The sequence below is a fragment of the Lissotriton vulgaris genome, chromosome 2_1 (genome assembly GCF_964263255.1).
Source record: "Lissotriton vulgaris chromosome 2_1, aLisVul1.2, whole genome shotgun sequence".
NCBI classification, from domain to species: Eukaryota; Metazoa; Chordata; class Amphibia; order Caudata; family Salamandridae; genus Lissotriton; species Lissotriton vulgaris.
The window spans coordinates 549,332,434-549,358,735 of record NC_141687.1 but is presented as its reverse complement, the minus strand read 5'-3'; the positions used below and the strand labels follow the sequence as shown (position 1 = coordinate 549,358,735).

At 44.7% G+C, this 26,302-nt stretch overlaps 1 protein-coding gene across 17 annotated transcripts in view; it reads right to left on the bottom strand.

Moving 5' to 3' along the window:
• The window catches only part of MAP2 (microtubule associated protein 2), a 1,129,470-nt gene that overhangs the window by 284,456 nt on the left and 818,712 nt on the right, over nt 1–26,302 (bottom strand). For 15 of the 17 annotated variants that reach the window (XM_086955531.1, XM_086955530.1, XM_086955537.1 and 12 more), the window contains one exon: nt 1,364–1,477. The exons of the other annotated variants lie outside the window; for them this stretch is intronic. In XM_086955531.1, the coding sequence (XP_086811657.1) occupies nt 1,364–1,477 (114 nt within the window). The remainder of the gene's footprint in view (nt 1–1,363; nt 1,478–26,302) is intronic. 17 annotated transcript variants of the gene reach the window in all.

Genomic DNA, 26,302 nt, shown 5'->3' with positions numbered 1-26,302 from the left:
TTGTGTTAGGGCCTACAGCAGGGCTTCCTAATGGAATAAAGTTATTTTGGGGAAAATAAAGCTTGGTCCACAGCACTGGTTAAGGCTTATGGGGCTATGGGTAGGAAAGCAGTGGAGCAGACCCAAGTTTCGGCTTCCTTTAACCCCATTATGGGAAAGAGTCCCCGACCAGTAGTCTTGTCTTACATCATAGGTCTGCACGTTTTCCATATCCTTCGTTATACTTTCTCCTTGTGCAGCCCTTCACAGCACTTTACTTGACCCACACAACTGTTTTTATTTTCTCATCTGATACACCATCTGCACCATCCTTGCTAATCCCATTTCTATGGACCATACAGCAACAGAGGTAGACTGGCAAGATGACTGACTAAAACCTGAAACAAAATGGAGAATATATGAGATGGAGGGAAAATGAGATATATCCTGGTCATACCAGAGGGCACAGTGTAAGGCCTACAGTGCTTAGCCCACAGTGCTGGCTCTCTGACCCTGTCTGAGATCTCTTCATGAGTCTGGGCAAGTGGTTCGGGAGAGGTTTGACATAGCATGGCTGCACGGCTTAGGGCATGAAAAACCGCTTGGGAACTGACATTCCTGCTGTCACCGTTACCTCCTTACCTATCACTCATGCACCCTACTGCTCCTATCTGGATTCCAATACCCCACTCATCTCCACTAGAGTATGCATTATGCAGGATGGATAATAGACTGGGAAATGGAGTGGCCAGCCCAGGGAAATGTGTGTGCTGGTACTTCGTCATGCTGCAAGCAGTCATGTGCATGGTAGTCTAAAGACAAATGGTCTGACGCAGCTCCTGAGGCTGCCTCTGCACCGATCGTCCTTCCCGCTACCATAATGGAGAATCCCACAGTGGATTCATTCACCCAACAAAATAGCAGGCATTGCATAGGAACACAAACTAAACTACTAAGAGAAAACAATATCAACTCACACATCAGGATCTCTAATAGAGAGTGTCATTGCATTAAGCAAGATCTCAAAGTCCTGCACAGGTAGGGAAACAAGAAGACTAAATAAGACCGGTTGAGATTTTGTGCTGTTACTTGATAGACACATAACCATCATCATTACCCATGCCCCACCTTACAATAATATTCTCACCATTTACAGACCCTTTGCAATGACATATTTTTATTCCCACTAATGTCAACTACAGTCACTAGCTGACTGGGTCTTTCTAGGCTAGCCTTTTATCTAAAAGCACACACACAACGTACCGCACTAACACCACTTTTGAAACTCCTATTGCCCACCATCCACATTCCGTCAGTACCAAACTTCTGTCCCCCACCCTCCCGTTTGCAAGCACCCAGCGCCACTGCAGACTTGCTGCTTTACCTAAAGGTAGACATCCAGGCTGACCTTTCTGCAGGGCTTCCACTTCCTGTTCACCTTTCAGGACTGCTACGGCCTCAGCTGTTACTACTTGGACTATCCTGGCAGATACTTCCTCTGCGGTAGCAGCAAAAGCAGTGGCAAAACAAAACAAGCAAACAAAACATAGAATTAATAAGAGACAGAGGGAAGGGTTTGCACATTCTGCGTCCATCAATATCCACGGTCTCTATGTTTTTCTGGGAAACTCTGTGTCCTTCATTAGACAGAAGAGACTCAGGGCCCCAGGATCTCTGGTTCTTTGGATTTACCACACCTAAATATATTTTTCACCTTCAGGATTACATTTCTACTCCTGCCCTCAACTCTAAAACCAAATTATTCCAGTACATACAGGGCCTATTCCAGCAGATGATCACCTTTCATGACAATATTTCCGATTTGCTATGTTTTCATGGCTTTTGAAAACTTTATTGCATGGAAACCTGCTACTTTCGAAGATGCTTTTTCACCCCGAAAGAAGCGTATACTTAGAAACAGGAGCCTAAAACATGATGAAGACAGAGCCAGACTAGCAAGTAGGAAAATCAAAGAAATGTTCAACAGAAGTCACTGAACAACTGCTAGACAGTACCGTAGGCAGTGTGCATGGGTTCTGGTGCGAGGAAGGAAATGGCCTCTCTTTCTGATGCCTGAATTATAAAATACACAATAATCAGTGTTCAGTGGAACCCTCAGGCCTATGGACCCTGGTACCACTGCACCAGCTGCACCAATGGAAGCTACACCTCACACTGGAAGGGAGTGTCGGTCACAGGTCAGGCTTTTCTGCTGTGTGATCAACTATTTCTGATCCCTTCTTTTCTGCTAAGCGACTGTCTCAGGCAGTTGTGGCACTGTCTTATGGGCCAGCTTGAAAGTAGCAGGGCACATGCCTTTTTTTGTCCTCTGAGCCACGCTCTAACAAAAAAACAGCCAACAAAATGGCCCTTTCAAGCTGGATAATCTGCCAGTGCCAGGCTACCAGAAAACATGTACATCACAAGGCTTTGCTGGACAGGATGCTCCACATGTTGTCTTTTCAAGCATAGTGGAGCACCCACAACATCAGGGTGTGACAGCTGGCATGGACAAGAAAGACAGCTACATTGGTGAGAAATCTCAGAGCAAGAGGGGCAGCCTAACCTTGAAGCACCCATTAAACACAATATTGGGTACTGCAACTGAAGAGCATCCAGATATGCTTACAGAAACCCCATGTGCCCCAAAGCCAGAAGAGGAAATCTTATCCAGATTATGTTTGAGTCTTTGAAAACCTCAGTCATATATGTGCCCATCCAGGCCTCGTATACCTCTGGTCATGCTGTAGGTATTGTGATGGACTCTGGTGATAGTGTCACTCATATAGTGCCAATCTTTAAAGGTCATGCCCTGCATAATGCCATTCTCTGACTTCAATTAGATAGACATGACCCGACATATCGCCTCAAAATGATCATGACCAAGAGGGGTACGGCAGGACAACCGCGGCTGGAAGGGATTCCAAATAAAAGCTCAGTTATGTTGCCCTAGACTTTTCAAGAAATTGCCACTGCTGCTTCTTTGTCTTCGCTGGATAATGGCTATGAATTGCCTAATTGTCTTCCTTTGTGTGCAGTCCTTAATCCTGTTGTTCAGAACATTACTATGCGCTACCAATTCCAGAAGACTAATGATCCAGCTAAGATGAAGATAAATTGATTTGTACAGAATCACACATTGTTGTGAAGTCAGAAGTCAGGATTTGGATGTGGGTCTCCTGTTTCCACAGTTACCATATTTAGCAACCAGGCCATAGCCCCTTCTGTTTCAACAGAACACAAATTGTGCAAACTTGTATTGTAATTGTACCTTCATATCATCCTAGTATAAATGATTTTAAGTGGAAACTCTAGACCAAGGCTACACTGTGACCTTAATAGCTTCTGAGCCTAACATTACATTTAGCATCTGTATTTAAGTCGCACTGAAAGTGACATCAGGTACCAACGGTGAGGCACAAACTATGCTTTTATAGAGGTTGTTTCCCCAAATTCCTGCAGATATTACCATGTGAAAGTTGCAATGAGAAAAGAGGTTGTTGAGGGAAATGGTGCCTGGCACACAGTTCATGGATGTGCACAAAGTGACTTTTTCTAGAGCGGCTTGTGCTGCAGCCTTTTTCCTGGGCCGTAGCACAAGCCGCTGTAGAAAACTGAATTTTATCACACCTGAATGGGAGTCTGACGCTCGTCCCACTGCCATTGTAATGAGTGCCAATGTTTTAGATGCATTTATTGTATAATTTATAGGTATACTATTTTATTGGATGGACATTTCACTTTTGGGTGATGTATTTTATTTTAAATTAATTATAGATGTTTATTATAAGTTTCAGATTTATTTAAGGTGATTGGTTTATGTTAAAGTTGGCTTTTTGATATGTTTTAATTGAATTATTGCTGACAATCATTTTGTAGTTTATATTGTGGTAATCAATATGTTTGACATGGCATATGTTTATTTATAGGTAACGAAATTTGTGTTTCCGATATTTTTGTTAATGATTTATTAAAAAACAATATTTTTGATAACCATATATTTGTGTCCTCGATATTAGTGATTTTTATAGTTATGTATATGGAGTCGAGATTTTTGTTCTTGATATTACATTTCCGATATTTCTGTTTCTCGATCTTTGTTGGATCGATATTATGTCACTGATCTCCTCCCTCACTGACGTTGATGCTGGCTTAAAACTGAGACTTGCTTAATTGCCTGCACTGAAAGATGTACCAGGAGATTCAGACAAACTGCTTTTCGCTAGTGTGCTGTCACTACAGCAGCAGTGATTTTACACCTGCATTGGGAGCAGTGCATTTTTCTGGTTCTCCATGACGGTCTGCACCAGTTGTACCCAATTAAGGCTGCACAATGGTACAGATCAGAAATGTGTGCCTGAAGTTTAGTAGGGCTCTTCTTTGCATTTGAGTAATAGGACAGTGAGCTACATGAGCAAACTGATGAGTCTTAAAGTGGTATTACAATTCATTATTTTTTTTTTTTTTTTTTGCATTTACGCACACTACTTTTAATAACTGAATATTACAATTCATAAATCTGAATCCATGCTCATATTGTCAAAATGTGTAACTTATTTTGTATTACCCTAATCTAATTTCATTGTAATCTGGCCGGCCAGGTATGCGGTCGAACCGCCAAAAACCGACAGCGGTTCCCCGACCACCGGGGTGGTAATCAGGCCCTTTGTTACTGCTGAGTTTATTTGGTAATTATATTTGTTTACCGTATAAGTCCTGGTAAAACTAATAACTAGGCTTGAACCGCAAATCTCTCGTGGGAAAAAGTGGACATTTCTTCTTTGTTTGCTGTACATTTCTGACTTTTCAAGCATTTGGAAACATCTGAGGGAGTACTGTAGGAAGATAACAAGACTTTTGGATTTCCTAAGTTCTCCTTCCCCACCAAATTTACTCAAGCAGGTTTTCATCCTGGAATACTTTTATTTTTCACCACATCCACTCTACGGACTCTACATCTTCTGAAAGAAATGAGCTATTTAGGAAACATATGTGCCCTATTTACATAGTTCATCATTTTTTGAAATGGTATTAGAAGTGTAAATGGAGTGAAAGTCTCCATTGAAAATGTTTGTGAATAGTTTGTAAAAATCTCTGAGCTCCCTTATGCCTCAACTTGCAATGGTTGAATGTCCACACTGACATTTGTTCCACCACAGTAAGTGGAATTATCAGCCCTAAAATCATCAACTTCTGACGATTCAGTGGATCAGGATGTAACATTTTGAGTCTATTTAGGTGAACATGTAAATCGGGCAAACGGTAATAAAATCCGACCTTTCATTTAGAAGCTTCGGGTGTTCCCAAAAAACATCACTTCACTCTTAGAGTAAAAAGCTTTGATTCTTTTGGTGGCATTCAAGATTCATGAACGATGTTTTATTCTAGTACATCCATTGTGAGTGTAGTATGCTTGTATTTCTTTCCTATATCATTCAGTTGTGCATACTCTACTTTAGAAAGTTTCAGTGGGTCAATATGAAGTGTTAACTTTGCAGCTGGTAGCATCTTTTTTCAAGCAGGCAGATACTTCCCATGTGGGAATGCTCTACATCCAGCGAAGGTTGTATTTTCTGTCAGTGTCAGAAGCCCCCACAGGCTCTGCAGCTGTCTGAGCAGATGGGCCTTCCTGCCTCTACTGATCTAGAGATGACTCTATCCCCCAAGGTGGGCGGGAAAACAGGAAACGCTGTCTGAGGATAGGAAGTAATCAGACAACAAGAGAAATCTAGGCCTGGCAATTAAGCAATGGTTTAGAGACAATGAATCCCACTTGTAGGCCTAACCCTTGAGGGGTGGAATTAAAATAAGTAAAAACAGAGGAGGCACTGGGCCACAGATGTGTATACTTTAAAAGTTAAATCAACGTTCTTGTCTGATAGAAGAGGTGAGTAGGGAAAGGTAGTGGCGGAGCTAGGGAGGGGGCGGTGGGGCGGTCCGCCCCAGGCGTCACTGTTTTGAGGGCGGCGGCCGTGCTGCACTGGCCCGTTGTGGTGGCCTTTATAATTTATTTGGGGACACTCATTGACACTACAGTCAGTCTGTGCACCCACATAAATTATAAAGGCCGCCGCAACGGGCCAGTGCATCACGGCCGCCGTTTGAAGTGCAAGCGCTGGTCACGTGACCTGCTTGCAAAAAGCAAACATTGCTGCCTGCAGCGCACGCACCACGTTGCCAGATTGGGCTATTTAGTCGCGCGTGGAACAAGCTCCAGCATGTGCACCTCGTGACGTCTGAGCAGCCCACTACTACTGGTGCAGCCAGGGAGAGGGCATGGGATCTGAGTAGCTTGGTGCCCTGTTTATTGTACCACTCAGAGAATTGTTGGCAGGTGTTGGTCGCTTTACCACTAACTGCCAAAAATCGAGTCTATCCGAATGGGGGTCCTGGTGGGCGTGTGCAAGAAGGATGTACCTGACCTAGGAATGCAGACCTTGGCAGACATAATCACTGAAATACTTGTGGATATATGTGACTCACACCCCGGTGGGCGACCTAACCTTCTTCAGGGCCTCGAGAAGACCATCCCATTACGGTTTGTAAAAGTATCATACTACCCAGATGTCTATACAGATTTCAGGAGAAGATGAGTCTGCAATTCTTTCATGCAGACAGCCTCCTACGGGTAAATGGTCACTGTGTGTAATTTTAGCAAATATCACACCTAATATGCTTTGAAATATTTTGGAATTTCCCACTGTCTGTTGTTTGTACTGGGCTACGCTAGTTTGTATGGCTTCAGTTTAGTTGATATGGCTTTGCTTGGAGTTTAGGCCTGTTGGTGTGGTTCCAACCCCATTACACCCACTTTGCAAGAATTTTAAGGGGGTTTGTGCTACACAACTAGAATTTGATTACTCAACATTATGTTGTTACATATATATTATAATTTATGGAATAATAAAATGTAAGGTGAGAGAGGATGAATTTCAATATCAGTAAATAAGACAAGTTCTAGAAATCCTTGGTATAGTGAAAGGGAAGGGGCATGGGGTATTGAGGCTGACATTGTGACAACGAAGATTTGCTCAGGTATAATGGGTCATGCTGAGTGCGAAGGGTAAGTTGATACTGGGACACTGACTATAGGAGTAGTAGGTAGGAGGTGGGGACAGTTTGAAAGTTGGAAATATTTAGAGGTCAGGAGGTATGTGACAAAATATAGGATAGCTTCGGTGCTGGGGAGGAAGTTGGAAGGGAATAGTTTACAACTGGAGGTAGTTTCAGCATTGGAGGGGTAGTTTGAAGGTGGAGTTTGCATGAAGGTGGGGGTAGTTTGTTTGAAGGAGTGTCTTTGTCCTAGAAGGTAGTAAGTGGAGATACTCTGTAGGCAGAGTTCTTTGACAATAGGAAGTAGTTTGAGTGGAGGGGTAGTCTAAAAGTATGGGGTAGCGAGAAGATGGGGTAGTTTTGGTGTTGGAGAGGTTGTTTTGGTGCAGTTTGGATGAAGGGGGCTAGGTTGAAAGGGGAGGGATATTTGGAGCACAGAAGTGCTAGACTGAAGGTAGAAGGGGACAGTGTGAGGGAAGATTGGGACATCTGATGGTTGGGATAGTTTAAGGGGCAGTATCGGGTAAAAGTGCATTAGACCTTCCAACAGACCTGCCTCTGTGCAACTTTCTCCACGCCTCGCGGAACCCGCTGCGCGGGTCCCGCTTCGCAGAGGGGCGCTTATCTTCCTGGGGTGAAGCTGCTGCTGGGGTACATCAGGGGCCGAGGGCTGCGAGCAAGAGGGCTGGGACTCCATTTCCCAGGAGCCCCAGCAACCCGCCCCGCTCCACCTGGGCTGCTCTCCCTCCCCGCCCCGCCCCCAACGACCAGGTGAATTAAATACCGGCTTGCCCTGCAGTTCGTGGGACCTTCCAACAGACCTGCCTCTGCCGTCTTGGATTTTGTGAGGACACTGTGCAACTTTCTCCACGCCTCGCGGAACCCGCTGCGCGGGTCCCGCTTCGCAGAGGGGCGCTTATCTTCCTGGGGTGAAGCTGCTGCTGGGGTACATCAGGGGCCGAGGGCTGCAAGCAAGAGGGCTGGGACTCCATTTCCCAGGAGCCCCAGCAACCCGCCCCCGCTCCACCTGGGCTGCTCTCCCTCCCCGCCCCGCCCCCAACGACCAGGTGAATTAAATACTGGCTTGCCCTGCAGTTCGTGGGACCTTCCAACAGACCTGCCTCTGCCGTCTTGGATTTTGTGAGGACACTCTGTGCAACTTTCTCCACGCCTCGCGGAACCCGCTGCGCGGAGGGGCGCTTATCTTCCAGGGGTGAAGCTGCTGCTGGGGTACATTAGGGGCCGAGGGCTGCGAGCAAGAGGGCTGGGACTCCATTTCCCAGGAGCCCCAGCAACCCGCCCCCGCTCCACCTGGGCTGCTCTCCCTCCCCGCCCCGCCCCCAACGACCAGCCCACCTCCACCACAGCCATAAACTAACGCGTGAGTACCGCTGCGCGGGAGCGCGCGGGAGCGTCCCGGGAGAAGCCCGGGAGAAGCCCGGGACAAGGGCGGGACCGTCTGTGGCCGTCAGTGGCCAAAGGAGGCCGGGCTGGGCCATACCCCTTATCCTTTCCCACCCAAACTCTGGTTGAACTTTGACTGTGCATAAGGTGATGCCCTCACCGCCAACATGTGAAACTCCATTAAGGGAGGGGGGTAGTAATACTGGGACGCTGGATAACTACTTCAAATCCGCCAAAGGAGATGGGGGCAAAGAAAACTCCCTAGAGAGACGCAGGGCGGACCGTCGGCGATCTATTGAATCAATGAAGAGTAGACCCCTGACAGAAATTATCCCGTATCCTATTTCTCAAGAGGAGGGTACTCCCCCCAATAGCTTAAATCCGACGACCCTTGAGGACTTCCCCCTCTTACTTCGGGAAATCCCAAGTACCCCTGGCATGTTGCCTGAAAAAGTTGCAGACACAACTCCATCCCTGCCATCTGACACGCCAGTTAACCAGGTTACTCAATCTCCCCCCCGAATATGAATAAGAAGAGCAAGCCAAAGCAAAGTGTTGTGGTGGAGTTGCACAGGCCTCCACCTAGTAAACGCTGCAGGAAGTCCACAGGGGGGCGGGGGAAAACCAAACTATCTCACCTAGATTTTGATAAAAAACATAAAAATGCACTCCAATCTGGGAAGGACAATGAGACCGCGCCTATCGCTGTCCCCCCCAAAGATCCAAGCCCCAGTATAGCTGCTATTAACAGCGTTCCAGTGGCCAACACACCCAACACAAACCCCCCTCTCACATCCATAGGGAGTATAGAAGTCTTGTTTCGTTCCCTTTTGCAGCCTATTAGCGATAGCCTGAAAAAGGTTGAGATAAGGCTGACTATACTAGAGACATCCCTTACTACCTTAAACACCCTAGTTAGTAAGCAATCCAAGGATGTGGGACCTCATCTCCCTGTAGGAAATCCCCCTAAAACAGGAGCCTTACAGGGTACCAACATAGTCCCCCCCTGGGGAGTTTCTACTGCTCCCCCCCTGCAGCAACTAATGGCTATTCCATTCCAGGCACCGCGTAATAATCCAACTCATAGGCCTTCACAACCAATAGACTCTGCCCCCCAAAGTTCTCAGACAGGGACCAATGATGGCCTCCCCGAAGCTGGCAGCACCCTCCTTCTTCCCCCGGGGCGACCAGTCCCAAGACCACAGAGACCAGATCTTCCGCCAGAAGCTAACAATCTAACGGTGGTGTTAGCAGGTGCTCCTCAACTAAGAACTGGCGAAAATGAAGATTACCAATCCCTAAAGAAAAAGGTGATCAAGTGGCTAAATTGGAACCGACCCTTACCATCTCATTTTAATAACGAGATTATTATGGTTAGAAGGGTCCCTTGGTTAGGGAAGACCAGAAAAACAATAATAGGGGACTGCATTCTGGTAACTTTTAAAGACCCGGGCACCGTTTTGCATATTTGTGAAGGAGTAAATCGATCACTGGATTCCACCATCCAGACCCTCCCAGTATCCTTCTTCTTCCCTCCTATTCGCATGCACTATGCTCCTCCGCATGACGAATGGATAAGGGTGGAACGTAGACGCGGACACAAAGCATATGCACAGCACCCTAATTTCCAAGTGCCTGATACACCGTATTCCCACTTCAACCGCTTTAACTGCTTGAACAACTTGGATGGGGTTGACTGACTCTCTGTTCACAACCCAGTGACTCTGGATAGTGGCACCGACGGAATTCTTGATCCATCTCCCCCGATCGCTGGTAAAATTCCTGGTCTATTGAATGTTACGGTGACTCAGGATAATAGCTCTTGCAGACTCTCTGATCCACTCGCCCATAGTGTTGGCAATGATCCTGAACTATTAAATGGACCAGAGCTCCTGGATAATGTCCCCTGCATTCCCCCTGAGCCATCTGCCCCCACCATTGGTAACATGCAAGAACTATTGATCGAAACAGCACCTGTAACCATCGCCTCCAACCCTTCTGGCACGGCAACTGACACCCCCGAACACCTAAGGCTAATCTGCTGGAATGTTGCTGGTCTTGCCAACAAACTGGGAGACCCGGACTGGGTAAATTACATCGAGACTGGAGATGTATGTATGTTCCAGGAAACCTGGGCTAGAGAGAATTATGGTCATCAAGGCTACATGTCCTTTTCCATCTCTGCTAGGTGGGAAGGCAAGGGCCGTCCGTCAGGGGGGCTTACGATCTGGATTGCATCTCATCTAGGCTGCACAGCAACACGGTTGTCGGCTAACTCAGAGGACATTCTTGTGGTTTCATTATCCTGGCCTAACCAAGCCAAACTTGTGTTAATTAACATCTATTCTAGGCCAGTGGGAATTGCAAAGGAATCAACGACCATAGATGAACTCACGAACTTTATATCTGAACTACTGAGTGATTCATTCTATGTGGTGGGAGGGGATTTTAATTCTCATTTTGAGCCACTCCCTGGTCTTTTGGAGGGGTTCTCATCGGAAGAAGAGGCCAGATGGGCAGTCCCCCCAGTAGAAGCTCCCCCCCGAAGGCTTGGACCCCACTAGCACTACAAATCACAGCTCTAACCCTAAAGTTCGGAATCAGAGCCTGTAACGGGCGAATGAAATCAGATATACCCAGTAAAACCACCTACAACAGACTGGGAAGAGAGTCTCGCCTGGATTATGTCCTGGCCCAAATAGTGAAGTGGCCGACTATTCAGGATTTTAGGGTTATGGAGCGGTCAGATAGTGACCATAATGCGCTCGAGCTCGACCTTGTCAATCCTGGCCCACAAGTCCCTGTGACCAATGTGGAAGGGAACAAACCTGCGCTTCTCCTGGAAAATAGTAGGAGAAGAATCAGGTGGGAGCACTTGGTTACAAGAAAGAACAAACTCCCCATGCTCTATGAGGGGATAACTCCCATCTTGGAAACTGTGGGGAGCTTGGACAACGAGGCAAGCAATAATGATTCCCGGGCTAAATTGTACAAGGCTCATGAGGACCTTATAAAAGCTGCGGCCCCTCATCTCTCTAGTAGCTCACGAAAACCTAGACAGGGGCGGCAAGGTAAAACAACTTGGTATAATCCGGCATGCAGACGGGCAAAAGCAGAACTCCTCAGACTTATTAAGGAGGGACTTGGGGGGGATAGCCTAAGACAGAGCAGGCGGGCTTACAAGAAACTAGTTGCCCACGCTAAGGCCGAGTGGGAGGAAAATCAGTGGGAAGAACTTAGCAAGGCCCTAGCGATCCAAAACCAACGTCTCTTCTGGAGGATAGTGAATGGGGGGTCGGGGCACCTTCAATCGGCAATAGAGCCCAATATTGCCCCAGGGGTGTGGCAGGCTCACTTCCAGTCTCTTTACAGCTCTGAGCCGGGAGAATCTCCTACTGTCACCGAGGTTGGTTGGCCAGGCTATGAAGGAGAGCTGATAACGCTGGGTGAGGTCACCGCTGCCATCTCAGGTCTTGCTTCTGGAAAGGCGCCAGGACTGGATGGCTTACCTGGGGATATGTTCAAACAGGAGCCCATTGTATGGGCCCCCTACCTTACTGCCCTTTTCAATGGAGTTCTAAGCGGCATGGAAATTCCTGGTACTTGGCTGGGGGCAGAGGTGGTCCCTATCTTTAAAAAGGGCTCGCCTCTCCTCCCGGCCAACTACAGACCCATCAGCTTAATCGACGTGGCACAGAAGCTGTTTGGCAGGGTTTTGCTGAATCACCTCCAGGATTGGATGGAAGAGGTGGGTGCCCTTAGTCCCTATCAGGCGGGATTTAGGAAGGGGGTATCCACAGTGGACCAGGTTTTTAGGTTGAATCTTATTTATTGGAGGGCAGCAATATTCGAGGGCGGCATTCTGTACACAATTTTTGTGGACTTACGGGCCGCTTTCGATCTGGTGCCCAGGGGAAAACTCTGGAGCGTCTTGGCAGAGATGGGCGTCCCCCCGGACATCCTAGTAATCTTACAGAGGCTCCACCATAATAATTATGCCCGAGTGAGGTGTGGGAGGTCGGGGGAATTGACCGATAGATTCCCCGTTGACCGAGGGGTAAGGCAGGGTTGTGTGTTGGCACCGACCCTGTTTTGCCTCTTCGTCAACGGGGTAATCGCCCACCTAAATGCCACCGACTATACTGACGCCCCCAAACTCAATGGCAGCAGGGTGCCCGCAATCATGTTTGCGGACGACACCCTGCTGCTATCTAAAACCCCCATGGGGGCACAGAGGATCCTTGATTCATTTGTAGCCTTCTGTACGGACAGGGGGCTAGAAATCAATGCGGCAAAAACTAAATTCATGGTTTTAAATCCAAGCAAAAAATTGCGGCCGAATCCGCAATTGGGAGCAGTACGGCTTGAGAGGGTTGCCACCTTTGAATATCTAGGTGTGACTCTTAATGAAACCATGACTTGGGGATCCCACCAGAGCAGGGCGAACCTCAAACTTATACAAACCACAGGGGGTATCGCCCGGATGATGACCGGCTCTTCATATCGCCCGTTGGGGGCCCTAATCCAGATATACAAGGCTCAGGCCAGGGGAGCGATCATGTACGGGGCGGAACTGTGGGGACACACACCATGCCGTAGCCTGTCACTAACAGAAAACAAGTTTATAAGACAGATAACCGCGCTTCCCCCCAGTACCCCGCTCCTCCCCTTGAGGCTTGACCTCGGTCTACGACCATTATCTGATGAAATAAGCCTGAGACTCATAGCCTTCTGGCGTAGGTTATGGAGCAGTAATGACCTAGCAGCATACAGGGCGGAACTGGCAGAATTATTGAACCACCCAAAAGCGCTCCGTATCCCTTGGGTCAAAAACATCCAATCCACCTGCATGGAACTAGGGCTCCCTGACCTATGGACTGACCCCGCGAATGCCGCACTGAACATCTCTAAAAGGTCCCTGACTAACGTATACCACGAACACAAATTAGCTAGGGCCCGAGTTACCCAGGCAGAAGGGTCTCTATCCTCTGTGTTTTTGCAATGCAAGGACCTTTATAGGTTTGAGAGGGCATTGGATCCGATCTTTCCGGTACTTGCTAGGAAGCTGTTTCTCCAATGGAGATACGGCTCACTGCCCTTCCGGTCCTTTACAAGTACTTGGTCATCGCCCCCCACTACGACGCAGTGCTTGGCCTGTGATGCTTTGGAGGAAACTGATGTACATGTGGCCTTCTTCTGCCCAGCCTACAGGGCAGCTCGGAAATACTGGCTTCTCCCATTGATTAGGAATATGGGTGGCAGGGAATATGCTCCAATGTACAGGATTTTAAAATCTGATCTCTCTGGCCCGACTGTCCTCGCATTATCAAAATTTCTTACCAATGTTTGGCATACGCGCAACCGTATTTTAAAGGTGTTGGGCCCCCCTTAAAATTTTAGACGCACCGTTTTTATAGTATTTTTACATATGTATTTCCAATGTTTTAATGTTTTGACTTATTGTAACTGTATATGTGTACTGTTTTCTTTTATGGCCAAATGGCCGAAATAAAGATTGGAAAGTAAAGGCATTAGCCCTGGCTGTGTGTTAGGCCATTTAAAATGAGTTTTAGCCACACTGCAAAGCATCTGCACTGCAGTACGGTATGGCTACAAAGCAATGGCTCTCATAAGCAAGACCTTTTGGCTTTGCCAGTGCTTGTTTTTTATTACAGCTTTGCTGAGCGTCAGCTCAGAAAAGTAAGCCTGTGCTGAAATGGACATTTACAGCTGAAGAGTGAATGTGGCAAGCAACACCTGTGTGTTCTTAGTAACACACACAAAAGGAGCGTGGGGAGATATGAAGGTGCAGAGACCTTGGTATTACTCATGTGCTAGCGACAGATGTTTGTGAGGACAGGCACATACCGTGGTATCAGGAGTCACATTCAATTACTTTCAGGAATATTGAAACAAGGCACCTTGGGTGCAATTCATTTTAATATATCATTGGGAAACTAAACTGTTATTAGTATACATTGCCACAGCTCCTTCTGCAGATTCCGTACGTTGTCCCCTCCTAGTCTATGATGGGCTACGGGTCAGATCCCACTTCTGGCCTGGGTAGGTAAACACTGCAATTTTCACATTCTACTGCATTCTCTGGCCTGACACTCCAGCTTATTGAAATGCTTTTGGAGCACTTACAGTCTTTAAAAACTCACACTACTATACTGTGGTGACCATAGGCGACACTGAGTTGGTGTTGAATGCTCTCTGTTTGGCGGGAGGGAGGAGTAGAATGGTTACACTGCTCTCTCCTGGGATGGGGGGAGGTCAGGGTATGTAGTTCTTTTGCGGCTGGGGCAGTGGATGGTGCAACTGCTCTCTCCTGGGAGGGGCACATGGGAAGGCTTCTACTGACCTCTCATGGAGGGAGTAGGTGGAGTGAGAAGGCTTCCATTGCAGGGCTGGTACTGCCCCAACTGCAGGACTCAAGTTAGCCTAGTGATCAGGTGCATTGGACTCACCTGTAGTATCCTGAAGGTGCTGCCAGGGGAATCGTGGTCAAACCCAGTGTAGTGGACCAGTCTGCAGACATTGCTGAGGTCATGGACGGGGTAGATGGGGGACAAGGGTCCTGCACAAGCTGTGATGTTATGAGTTAGATGTCACAAACAGGGTAGGTAGAACTGATTTAAGTTTTGGGTTTACTTCTGCTTTTCCTTCAGCGGCGTAGCTAGGTGGGGACGGTCCGCCCCAGGCGGCACTGTTTTGGGGACAGGGGCTGTCTAGCCCTGGGCCGTGTCATGTATGTGCAGGTAACTTGCATGATCGAGGTAACTATTAGCGGTGATACTGCGTGTCTCTCGGACCTCTTTCAGGTGTTCGCCGTCCTTTTTCCTCAGCACCCCCCTAGGGGGGCGGCAATCTGAAGGATAGCCCCGGGCGCCACCAGCTCTAGCTACGCCACTGGGGAAAGGGGAACATCTAGGCAAAAGAAATATATCTGTGGCTTGATTTCTAAAATATTGTTAGTAAAATTAGCATTATGTATAAGGCATTAGTGACATACAGAAGATCATACAGCGTAATAGATACTCAATCCCTACAGTGATCAGATTTCTTTGCATTTTCCTTTTGTCTTCATCCTGTGTAGGGCAGATTCAGAATGTAACAGGATAATAACGTGTTTATGTTTATAGTGCTTGGGCCCGGTGTCACAGTGCTGCACACAGCCGATAATATGAACTGAACCAATGGTGCTCATGTTGTTATATTCTGAACTGGTCCTGTCGCAATGCAAACCTAGGACCCACAGGATGTACATATATCCCTCAATCATTTATGATTACTCCATAGTACACTGAGAAAGTGAACGCAGCTGCCATTCCTGGGTTCGATCATTTGTGAAGATGAATTGCAGCCGCAGATCGGTCTTTATGGAACATGAGAGACATCTATGGCTGCGACAGAGAGTTAAAACAACTAAGCTTCATCACTATTCATTCACTTTTTTTACATGTTCAGTCATTACCGCTACCTTTCACCTTTAACATTATTACTCAGTGGCGACCAGCACAGGTAAGAGCAGTGAGGCTGTGCGTTGGAGCGGGGGCAGGGCAGGGTGGGGAGCATGGAAGTTGACATACGACGGGATGAGTTAAATAAAATGTAAAAATATATAAAACCACTTACATTGAGCTCGCCACACCGCCAAGTCAGTTTTATTTTTTTTTAAATTTAATTTAACTTATCCTGTCGTATGTCAACTTCCCCGACCTCCACCACGCCATGCCCCACCGCTCTCACCTGTACCGGCTGCTACTGTTATTATTGCTAACCTTTCTAGTTTACTTTTTTATGCATCATTGTCCCCTCTGTCGTCCTAGCTACCTTGACAGTTTCATACCTACTCCCTTCCACAATCTCGACCATAATTTCTTCTTCCCATGTTATGCCTCATCTGTGCCCCTCTCCCAGAATAGCTCCCTCATTCATGTTTACTTCAACATGTCATTCCAGCTTCTGCTGACAGACTTGTCTTTATTTTTGTCTAGAACATTTAGTGGTGTAATGCAAAATGACAGGGCACCCCTGCACAATTTGATGAAGGGCCCTGGTGTTTTCAGATCGTACAGCTATTAATTGGGCTTGGGTTTAATGGGGGATCCCCGGAAGGGTTGGGGCCCCCTACACTGCACTTACCTGCATTACGCCCTTGCCATGGACATGGAGGCACAGGAAACCTTTTGCTGGGCCTCTGCCTGTCAGCATTATTATATTAACAGAGCTGCTTTTCTGTTTCTTTTTGCTAAGGAAAACAGAGTGGCATTCTTGAGTGTTTAACTGTTTCTTATTTAATGCCATTGCACGCATTCTGCCAGTCATGCAATGGCATGGCTTATGGACTGGGTGAGCCCTTCAAACCAAGGAACCTTGGGGGCCCGCACAGCCGGGGCGGAGTTGTGGCGGCCTCTGTTACACCAGTGAGACCAGTGGTTCTCAAACTGAGGTCTGGGAACCCCTTGAGCCAGTGAAGCCTACTCAGGGGGGGGTAGTGGGGGGGGGGGCAGGGAGGGAGGGGTGACAGCTGCTTATAAAATTAAATAATATAATCAGATTAATAAAGTGTATATAAATAAAAAAGCTAAATTGAAAACTTTGAAGACGTTCTGTAAATGTGAAGGAATTTGACATTTGAGGCTAAAAATGGCGGGGCAGATTTACAAGGAATGCAGATGCGTCAGTTTCTTGACCCAGTGCCAGATGTCCTTGGCCCACCATGGTTGCGCTCTATTTACAATACAGTGCTCCATGGCACAAGGATTCACAGATGCGTCAGAAATACTGATGCATCTGTTGGCACAAAAGTGACGCATCGCTGGAGTTGCTCATGAAAGTGACGCAACTCCAGCAATGTGCCACAACAGATAGGTGAGTCCCATACAAAAAGCCCAGCGTCATTCTTACGCCTGGTCTGAGCAGGCGTAGGGATTTTGCCGCAGTGAAAATGTAGAGTGACTCAGTGAAATGTTGTCAATTTCACTGCTTCAGTACTACATAGCTTTTTGCTTGGGAACTCCTAGCCTGCATACATTATACCTAGCGTAGGTATAATGTGACGCAGGGCTTTAAAAAGTGACACATCTCCCTAGATGCGTCATATTGTAAATTGGCCGCATTGTTTGCAACGCCATTGGGTCAAAAAAGGTGACACAATAGTGGTGCAAGGGGCTTGTAAGTCTGCCCTAAATTAGTATCCTCAGATTGATTCGTGTGAGCAGTGCTAGTGTAACAAACAGAATATAATATGGATGATGAATGACCATATCTGAATTCTGAAAACTTTAACCTTCTAGTTAAAGTTAACATTTAGATTTTTTTAAACTTGTTTGTGAGGGTCCCTGGATGCATTCATGAGGCTGCAAGCTCAGGTCGTCTGGATAGTTTTGGTTGGATAGGTGCAGATTGTCAAGAGATGAAGCCTTGTATTTTGCAGCTGAGATATTTGGTATCTTGAGGGTGCATTCGTTTGGCACACTTTAGCGGGGACGTGGCCCTTAATGGAACCATCGGGTTGAGGATATGGGATCCTACTTATTCTTTTCTGGTTGCCTCTGGATGGGGTTCTAACCTTTTGCCAGGCCCCGGTAGAGGGTACTTATCTAGTCTAAATGTGAGTTAAAGATAGTACACGTGTTACCTGACAGTTCTTGGAGGGTTATTTGGGAGTTGGCATAGGGAGTGACAGTAGATGATGACTGTTACAGATAGGATCTATGTCAAAAGTCATTGGTGAGAAATAAGTGATTCCTTGGCTTTTGACCTTGGTACTGGAGATAGTCTACGCACCTACAATGATAGACAAGTGTGTTTGGTGTGAAGGTCCTTTAGCGGTGGTGCGGTCGTTTTGTTTTAGATCCATTTGAAGTTCCATCTAGGGTTTTAATTTTGCTACAATTGTTAATAAACACATACATATTAGACAGAGGTAAACAAAAATATGCACACAAATCTAACAGCAAACTTTCCGTTTTGCAAAACCAGCATAGAAGTTTAGTTAAAAAAAGGATAATATACAGAATAAGGTCATGTGCTCTACTGAGGTGCCCAACTGGTGTCTGATTACAGCTCATGTTCCTCATGGCCAATTCGCAATAATTAGTCTGTCATAGTATATAACCCAAGAAAAATATGCAAAAGCCCAAACAGCACGTTGTCAGAATTTTTCTGCAGACACTTTTAGACTGAGTTTGAACCGATCATATGAAAAATATGGTCGGGGATGTGGCACATTGAGTCACACGTGGCAGACAGGAGCATGTGTCTGCCTTACCGCAACTCTCCGGTTGGTGGTGCCAGCTGGTTCTGAACAAGCCAGCAAATCTTTACTTCGGAAGAAATGTTGACTAGTGAATTAATGCATCGAGTTTAAATTTACAGTGCCTGGGCCTGTATCCTCTTGACTCATTTGTGTAAATCTACACAGTGTATGTGTGCCACTGATGGCACTCGAGTGCTTGCGCGCGCACACACACACACTTTTTGCATGACATATGAACCAGCATGCTGATTCTAAAACTCAAGTAACACATGCGCTCAGAAGTGCTCGATAGGCACTCACTAATGAGTCAGCGGGTGGCTACACCACAATAAGTGGGCACTGGAACAAGCGCACTAAGTCATGTGCAAGGCAAGCATGTGCAACCGGCTCTTCTCTAACCATAGTGGGCTTGAAGAGCCTGTCAAGCTTCCTCCATAGGCCGCCATTAAGCCTTAACCTGGAAGGAGATGGGCTTTCCTAATTAAGATCCTGAATATAAGTTACATGGCACTTTTGGGGTGCAGATGCTGCACCCGCAAACTAGTACAGTGTTAGTTCCCACAGAATGGGGACTGAGCTTCTTGTGATGAACTGACATCTGTGATGATATTGCACTAATCCATGCCATCAAACGACTTTTCTGATATGTACCTTAAGATGCATTCCATTCTTGAGTCTATCCTAAAATCATCAATCGTTTTTCTGCTGTAGGATCCTATATGATCTGTAAGCATAGGCTGCTGTCCCATGCATTTCATGTGAGATCGCGATCTCCAGTATTCGTACTCCACTGTTTTCAAAACACTGTAATACATATCCCCATATTTTCTACTAGAGATGATTTTCCTCACTTATGTCTAAGTCTGACTTGTGTCTGTGTCAACTGCCTATTCATCTACCTACGTTCAAAGACATAAAGTAAAACATTAGATATAAATGTCTCAATATTAATCTTTTACACATGGCCACCGTTGCCTTTTTGAGATGGTTTTGAATATTGCAGCCAATAACATGGAATACTGCACACCGTATTCGGATGCTGCATTGCCCAGGCCTTAAATAAGTCTAATTTATTTATCTTTGTTTTGACAAGCACTACATTAAATAAGTCATATAAATGTTGTAGTGGTAGCTTTCGCATATGTTGGATTGATGGAGGTACAAGGGTGTCTGGCTATACACCCTCTAAATTGAGCAAGTGCATACCCTTAAAGCCTCTTGGTCTTTGCAGTGTACAACAAGGCCAAGGAGTGTCACATATGGACACTCAAATTAAAAGCAAAGAGGCACAGTTGCACTGGTGCTTGTCCTGCTTACCTGCAGGGACATTGCCCTGGGACCAAAGGGGCAATGGAACCTTTCCCCAGAATGGGTCCTCCTCCTTGCGATATACAAAGACTGCCAGGGGTAAGCTGATGAGACACCATGAAGTAGCTTTTGCATCCCTGCCTGTAGTCTCTAAATTCGCCTGAGGGCAATGGAGCTAGGTATGAGCATGATAAGATGCAGGTTGAGTGCATATGGAGAGGGGCATATATAATTTGTAAGGGCAGTGCCAGCTGGTGAAATTTGAAAGGAATGGGGTGTAAACTTTGATGGGGAGAGGTGTTCAACACCCGCGAAATTATGGAAAATTATGTCAACAACCGATCAGGCCTAAGTACAGGCAAAGGCCTCAGAAGAGGACTGCTGGCCAGGCTTGAGATGCACAAGCAAAGCTGTGGCTGGATCTGTGAATTAAATTCTATAATATCACACTGATTTCTTGCAGCACCATAGCAGATCTTTACTACAGCTTTATGCTAGTAGATACTGATGGAGGTGGCGGTCTGTCCCCGTCCATAAAGGGTGTGACCGCCCGCATCATAATGCAGCGGTCAGACCGAAGGGCTGCCTGTCGGTTGAACCGCCACCGACGGCCTGTGGTGGTGGTCCGACCAACATTGTTCTAATCAGGCCCTTAATTTGATCGATTCTTGCACCAGCTGCATACATGTGTGTCTATATAATGTTCTTTTTTGTTTACTTTGGACGTTTGATATATCATTAAGTTAAATTAAGCAGCTGAGCACTTCACATTTGTTATACCAGCAGGAGCATGTCAGGGTAGAGAACAGTACTGTGTGTGTGGCATTTTATCGAATCTGCTTACAAAAACCAGAATGTTCTGAAAATGTTTTGGACAACAGAATGTAATTGGGACGTTTCAAGACAGCATAGAGAACAGTAGGTTTTGTATTAGTTTTGCTTCACACATTTTTATATTACACATATTTACTATTTATATACTAGGGTGAAAAAGCAAATTGCACACCATCACGAGATATTTTTGCCTCACGAAAAGAGAACTAGATTCCAGGAACAAAGTTCAAAATAAGTACATTTGAATCAGCTAATATTTAAAACTGTTTATTAAACTAGAGTATAGATGGAGGAGGCCAGTGTAGAACTGAAAGTCGGGGATGTTTTGCGGAACAGGGACCTACATCTGTGTAGTAAATGCTGACATGTGGGCTTTAAGAACATTCCATAGTTCGACTACTCATCATAACAATACAAGAAGGGGTGTAGAGTAGTGTTCTCTCCTCTTCCATGCCATGTTCAGCAAACGTGCTGTCCAACAGGGTACCATTGGTAGATCTCTTTCTCTTCCCTTCCCAACACATCAAATATATTCTTAAATTGCCAGTACTCTGAAGCTTTTATTTCCCTAAACATTCTGTTAATGCACACAGAGAATTAAGTTCAGGACTTTGTGAAGCCAATTGTCTCTGGGACTCGACTCATGTCAGGTGCAGGCTTATGCTGAAAACTATTTCTGGTGGCACCAGAAGGCCGAAGTACCAGTGGTTACTGCTTCTTTTTCCGTGATGCTAAAGAGAGATTGCCACCTGACTGCTAATGGACGTGTTGTAAAAATAGCAGAACAGATGAGTATGATCCTTGGGGACAGGCACTCAACTCTCCTTAGTGATTTAAGGTTCAGTGCAAGTTCAAGGAACTCTAAGGGTTGTGGTGCGGAGTGCTGCAGGGAGGTAACATGGGCCGGGGGAGGGATGAGGTGGGAGTAGTAAACTACACAATAGGCCAAATAAAGGTAAGTAAACACATAAATAAATAAAACGAATTTCGCCGCGCACACTGCATTGCATTTTGAAATTCGTTTTATTTATTTATATGTTTACTTACCTGTATTTGGCCGTATTGCGTAGTTTACTATCCCCCACCCTGCTCCTCCCCCGCCCCACGTCACCGCCCGGCAGCACTCCCACCACTAACCGCTCAAATGCTTGCACTCAAGATGTTGCTCCTCAAAGGTTCAAGAGCACAGATGTGTACACATAACCCATGAAAGGATTTTATCAATCTGTATTTCACAGTAGGAAAGGAACCTTCCTGAATTTTTCTCTTGTCATCTCCCGTATACTTATATGGCTTGAAACACTTTTCCTGAATGTAAAACTGTTTTTTTATTTAGATCTATTGTTTCTAATACATAACAACTTAGAATGGGCTTTAGGTTAGCTCCTTGTTCATGATTCAATGGGTATGCTATCCTGCTCTTGTGTCTGTCCTTGATTCAGTGCCATTCCTTTCTTGTGTTTGCCCCACCCTGAAGTATTTTGACCTCACAGTGTTTTGACTGTATGAGTTGTATTATTCCATTGATGCCTCTTTTTGCTTTATGTATCAGCACTCACGTGGAAGGACTTATGGTTCCTTGTTTTCTCCTCTGCCCCCTTTTTTTTAAGAAAGCCTGGCAGCTGGAAAGTGCTATTGGGTGCCCAAGCACTTCATTTTAACACCCTTGCTTATCGTCCCGCTTTCTGTTTTATTTACTTTTTTTTTTTTGTAAGAACCCACCAGCTGCAAAAAGTACTACCAGACCGCTTTCTCCTATTTTTTGCACTGGAGTACACTTTTTTCTTTTCTTTATTTACTGGTCTGACAGAGCAGCCTGTCAAATTAGAACAGTTAACATAAATGGCCACTACCGGTTACAAAACAAGTTTAATGATGAATGTGTCACAAATCATATGCATGCGTTTGCAGGCATCATGAGCCCCAACACATACCTACACCTCGTCGGCAATCTTGAAATCCCATTGCTAAAACTAGTGGCCCTGTGTACGCATACGTCTTGACGTATGCGGTCCAATGCACATGTCAGAAAGCCATATATAAACAGCTGTATAAAGAACTAAAATGTTGCTTTTCTTTCTTCTCTGTTTTGTCAGCTATACAGTGACAAGAAGAATGGAGATATTTATGGCAACATATTTATTTGTTGCACTCCTTAGGTAATCATAAACAGGTAAGAATCTCTCTGTATGCTTCTACATATTCCAGCTACTGTGCCTATATTTTTAATTACTTGGATTAAACTGGTCCTAATATCGTTTTGCAACAAATATATAACTGTTTTATAATGTGTTTAATTTAGTTCTAGAGATTTTACTTTTATTCTTCATGTTTGCAAACATGCTATCTGTTTCATAATAAAGAGTTATGCACCAAGGGTTTGGTGAATGGTGATGGTGTGACCACGGATTATAAGGAATGAAATACCCGTTAGTGTACATGAGAAGGATATTGCATAAATCGGAGGTCCACAACCTTGCAGAGGAACTCAGCCTTTGGGCCTGTCCCTCTATATGGGCATGGACCTCCTCTGCGACTGGTAATATCCTTATAATGTCTGGCAGGGGGTACTTATGCATATGTCATTCATACAAAAACAATATGAGATACTGGAATTTCTTAGAAAAGAGCCAATATATTCCCTGTTCAAGCTGAAAAGAATAAGAGAGAGAAGATTGATCCTTGTTGGAGAGGAAAGACCATTTTGTTTTGTTAACATTTTTTCACTGGGTAGAAAGATAATTAGCTGAGGATCATGACTTTCATTATCTTTCTTTCCTGAAAGATTTTTGAGAGGGTGATCTGTTTTACTGTAACTAACACCATCGGTTCAGGATAAAAAGATGACAAACTGCATCATTTTTACGAAACATATATCTTTCAACCTCACCTACATTCAGATTTTACATACAAGAAATATATATTTGCCAAGCCTCCCTAGTATGTAAATACACGTTCATCCAAAGCACTAACAAGTCACAAATATCAAAAATAGATACAGTGACATATGAGCTCCAAATAGAACCCATTGAATATATATATATAAGTTAATAAAGAAGAACCCATTGCACACTTGCTAGTCAGAACAGAAGCAAGAATATCGTTAGCAAAAATATAATCTGACAGCAATACCTTGTTCTAAATATTGGGTAGAAAAATATATTCTCATTAGGTGAAGATGTTTCTATTATTAAGAATTATGGGATTCGACTTTTGTAAATGTTTATTAAGCCCATAACATTTCTGTCAGATTATATTTTGATTACAGTATTCAGCTGTTATACCTGGAGAGCCCTTTTCTACCATATAAGTCAAATGAAAAGCACCTTCGGTACAAGTAAACAAAGATATTCTATTCTCTTATACATCACCGAAGGTCATTTGGGCAGTTGGTTGTGTGCCACAATATCAAGTGAATATATTTCAAGGCTTACAGATATGGAGTTAGGAATAGTAAATCTATAACTACCTCTCCATACGTACCTTAACGATATAGTGTCGATTGATATCCTGTACTCAATACTGTTGAAGAATTAAATGAAATACTTGAAACTGTGGTAGAACCTACTACGTAGGGACCAACCACAGTTCCCTCTTCACCTGAACTTGTGTTAATCAATCACATGTGCGTTAGTGTTTGGAGGTAACTGATCACTATTAGTTTGAGGCATTGCTGAGCATATGACTTAGGGCCATATGTAACAACACATTTCATCATAGACACAGAATGGGCAAAACGCTTTGATACATCTGGCCCTTAGTCTGTTGTTTTCAGAGTCACTCTATGTGGCCGAGGACCAAGAATTTGATGTGCAACTCTGCTAATCCCAGGAAAAGTAATATGTTTGTGAGCTCATGTCTTATTAATTTTAGGACTGAGTTTGAATGATTGTAAACCTATCCATAAGTTATTTTAGGAGACTTGTTCATAATGATGACTGTTTCCATATATGCCATAAATAGGGTATGCGTCCATTTGACTGCATAGTTGGTTGTAGAAGGTCTTATGGTTAGAAGAGAGATGGAACTGATTAACTTAGTCTAGTTTGTTCATTTAAGGTGATAATGTGAGATATACTTTGTTTACATGAGGAGATAATGTGAGATCTAGGGTGAATTATTTTTTCTTCCTGAGTTGTGGCTGTGGAAAATCTCCTCATTGTGAGTCACCACAAGTGTCAAAAGTTTATTTCACAGAACTGAGATGCAGATAGTTCTCCTTCCATTACAAATACACATAATGTGATGTTAGTTGGATTCACAATTCATTACCGATGTAGAGGTAAATTAAGTTGTCATCTGTGAATATTTAGAACTGAACCTGGGGCTGTTCTGTTACGTGTGGGTGTTTATCAATACTAACCTGGCATGTTGCATGTGACCATACGCAAGAAGGATTCCATTACCCTTATCTTTATTTGTAAACTGAAGTTCTGTAAAAGGACTTAATTAACTTCATGTTGGATGTCATAGTCAACCTTATGCATGCATTGAAGTTGTACATTTTCTGAGACTTTCATTACAGATAGGTTTGTCTTAATTGACCTGTGTAGTTGAAATAGACTCCTCAAATGACTTGCATATTAGAATTTTACTTTTTGATTAATTGGTAAAGAAGATTGACACTTTTTGTCTAGTTCATATGATAAATAGCTGTTCTGGTCAAAAGATAGTTTTTCATTGATCTGAGTGGTAGCAACGTGTTTTTGAATGACATACTAAATACAGAGGGACCATCTTGTTTCACTGTTTTTAGGGGATATTTACAACAAAATGTTAGAGCGCTGAGCTGTGCCAAATTTGGCAGCAATAAGCTACGACATTTCCAAAATGCATTTATGCGCTGTATTTAATACAATATGGCACACCTCTGTGTTTTCCCTAGCACTGGGGCTAAAATTAGCTGCCTAGCACAAGCGCAGGCACACTTGCACCATAGTGCAAGGGTGCCTGTGTTGCAGGGAATGAATGTGTGCAGAAAGGTGTCCCTTCCTGCATATAAACATTCCATAATGGCTATTTGTTAATTCTATGTGTGTTGTAGAATGTAGCATACGTAGAAGTAGCAAATTGCTATTATTTAATAATTGTTTATGTGCAAGAAGGGACACCATCCTGCACATAAACAATAATTAATAGCATTTTGCTCTTTCTATTTGTGCAACAGAATGCAGCACATATTGATGAAACAAATACAAGGAGAAATAAAAGCCCTTCTCCTCCTTTTGCCATTCTAACGCCTGCTCTTGCATGGCATTCTTTTTTGGCGCTGCCTCAGATTTACAGATCCTTGATAATCTGGGAGTAGTGTCAAAAAGCAATGGGTGTTGCGGTGGAATGCCCACCGCAACAACTACTGCACGCTCCTTTCAAGCAGATACCTGCATGAAAGGGTACCATATTTACAAAGCAGCGTTAAACCACAAAAAGTGGATTAATACCACTGTAAATATGGAG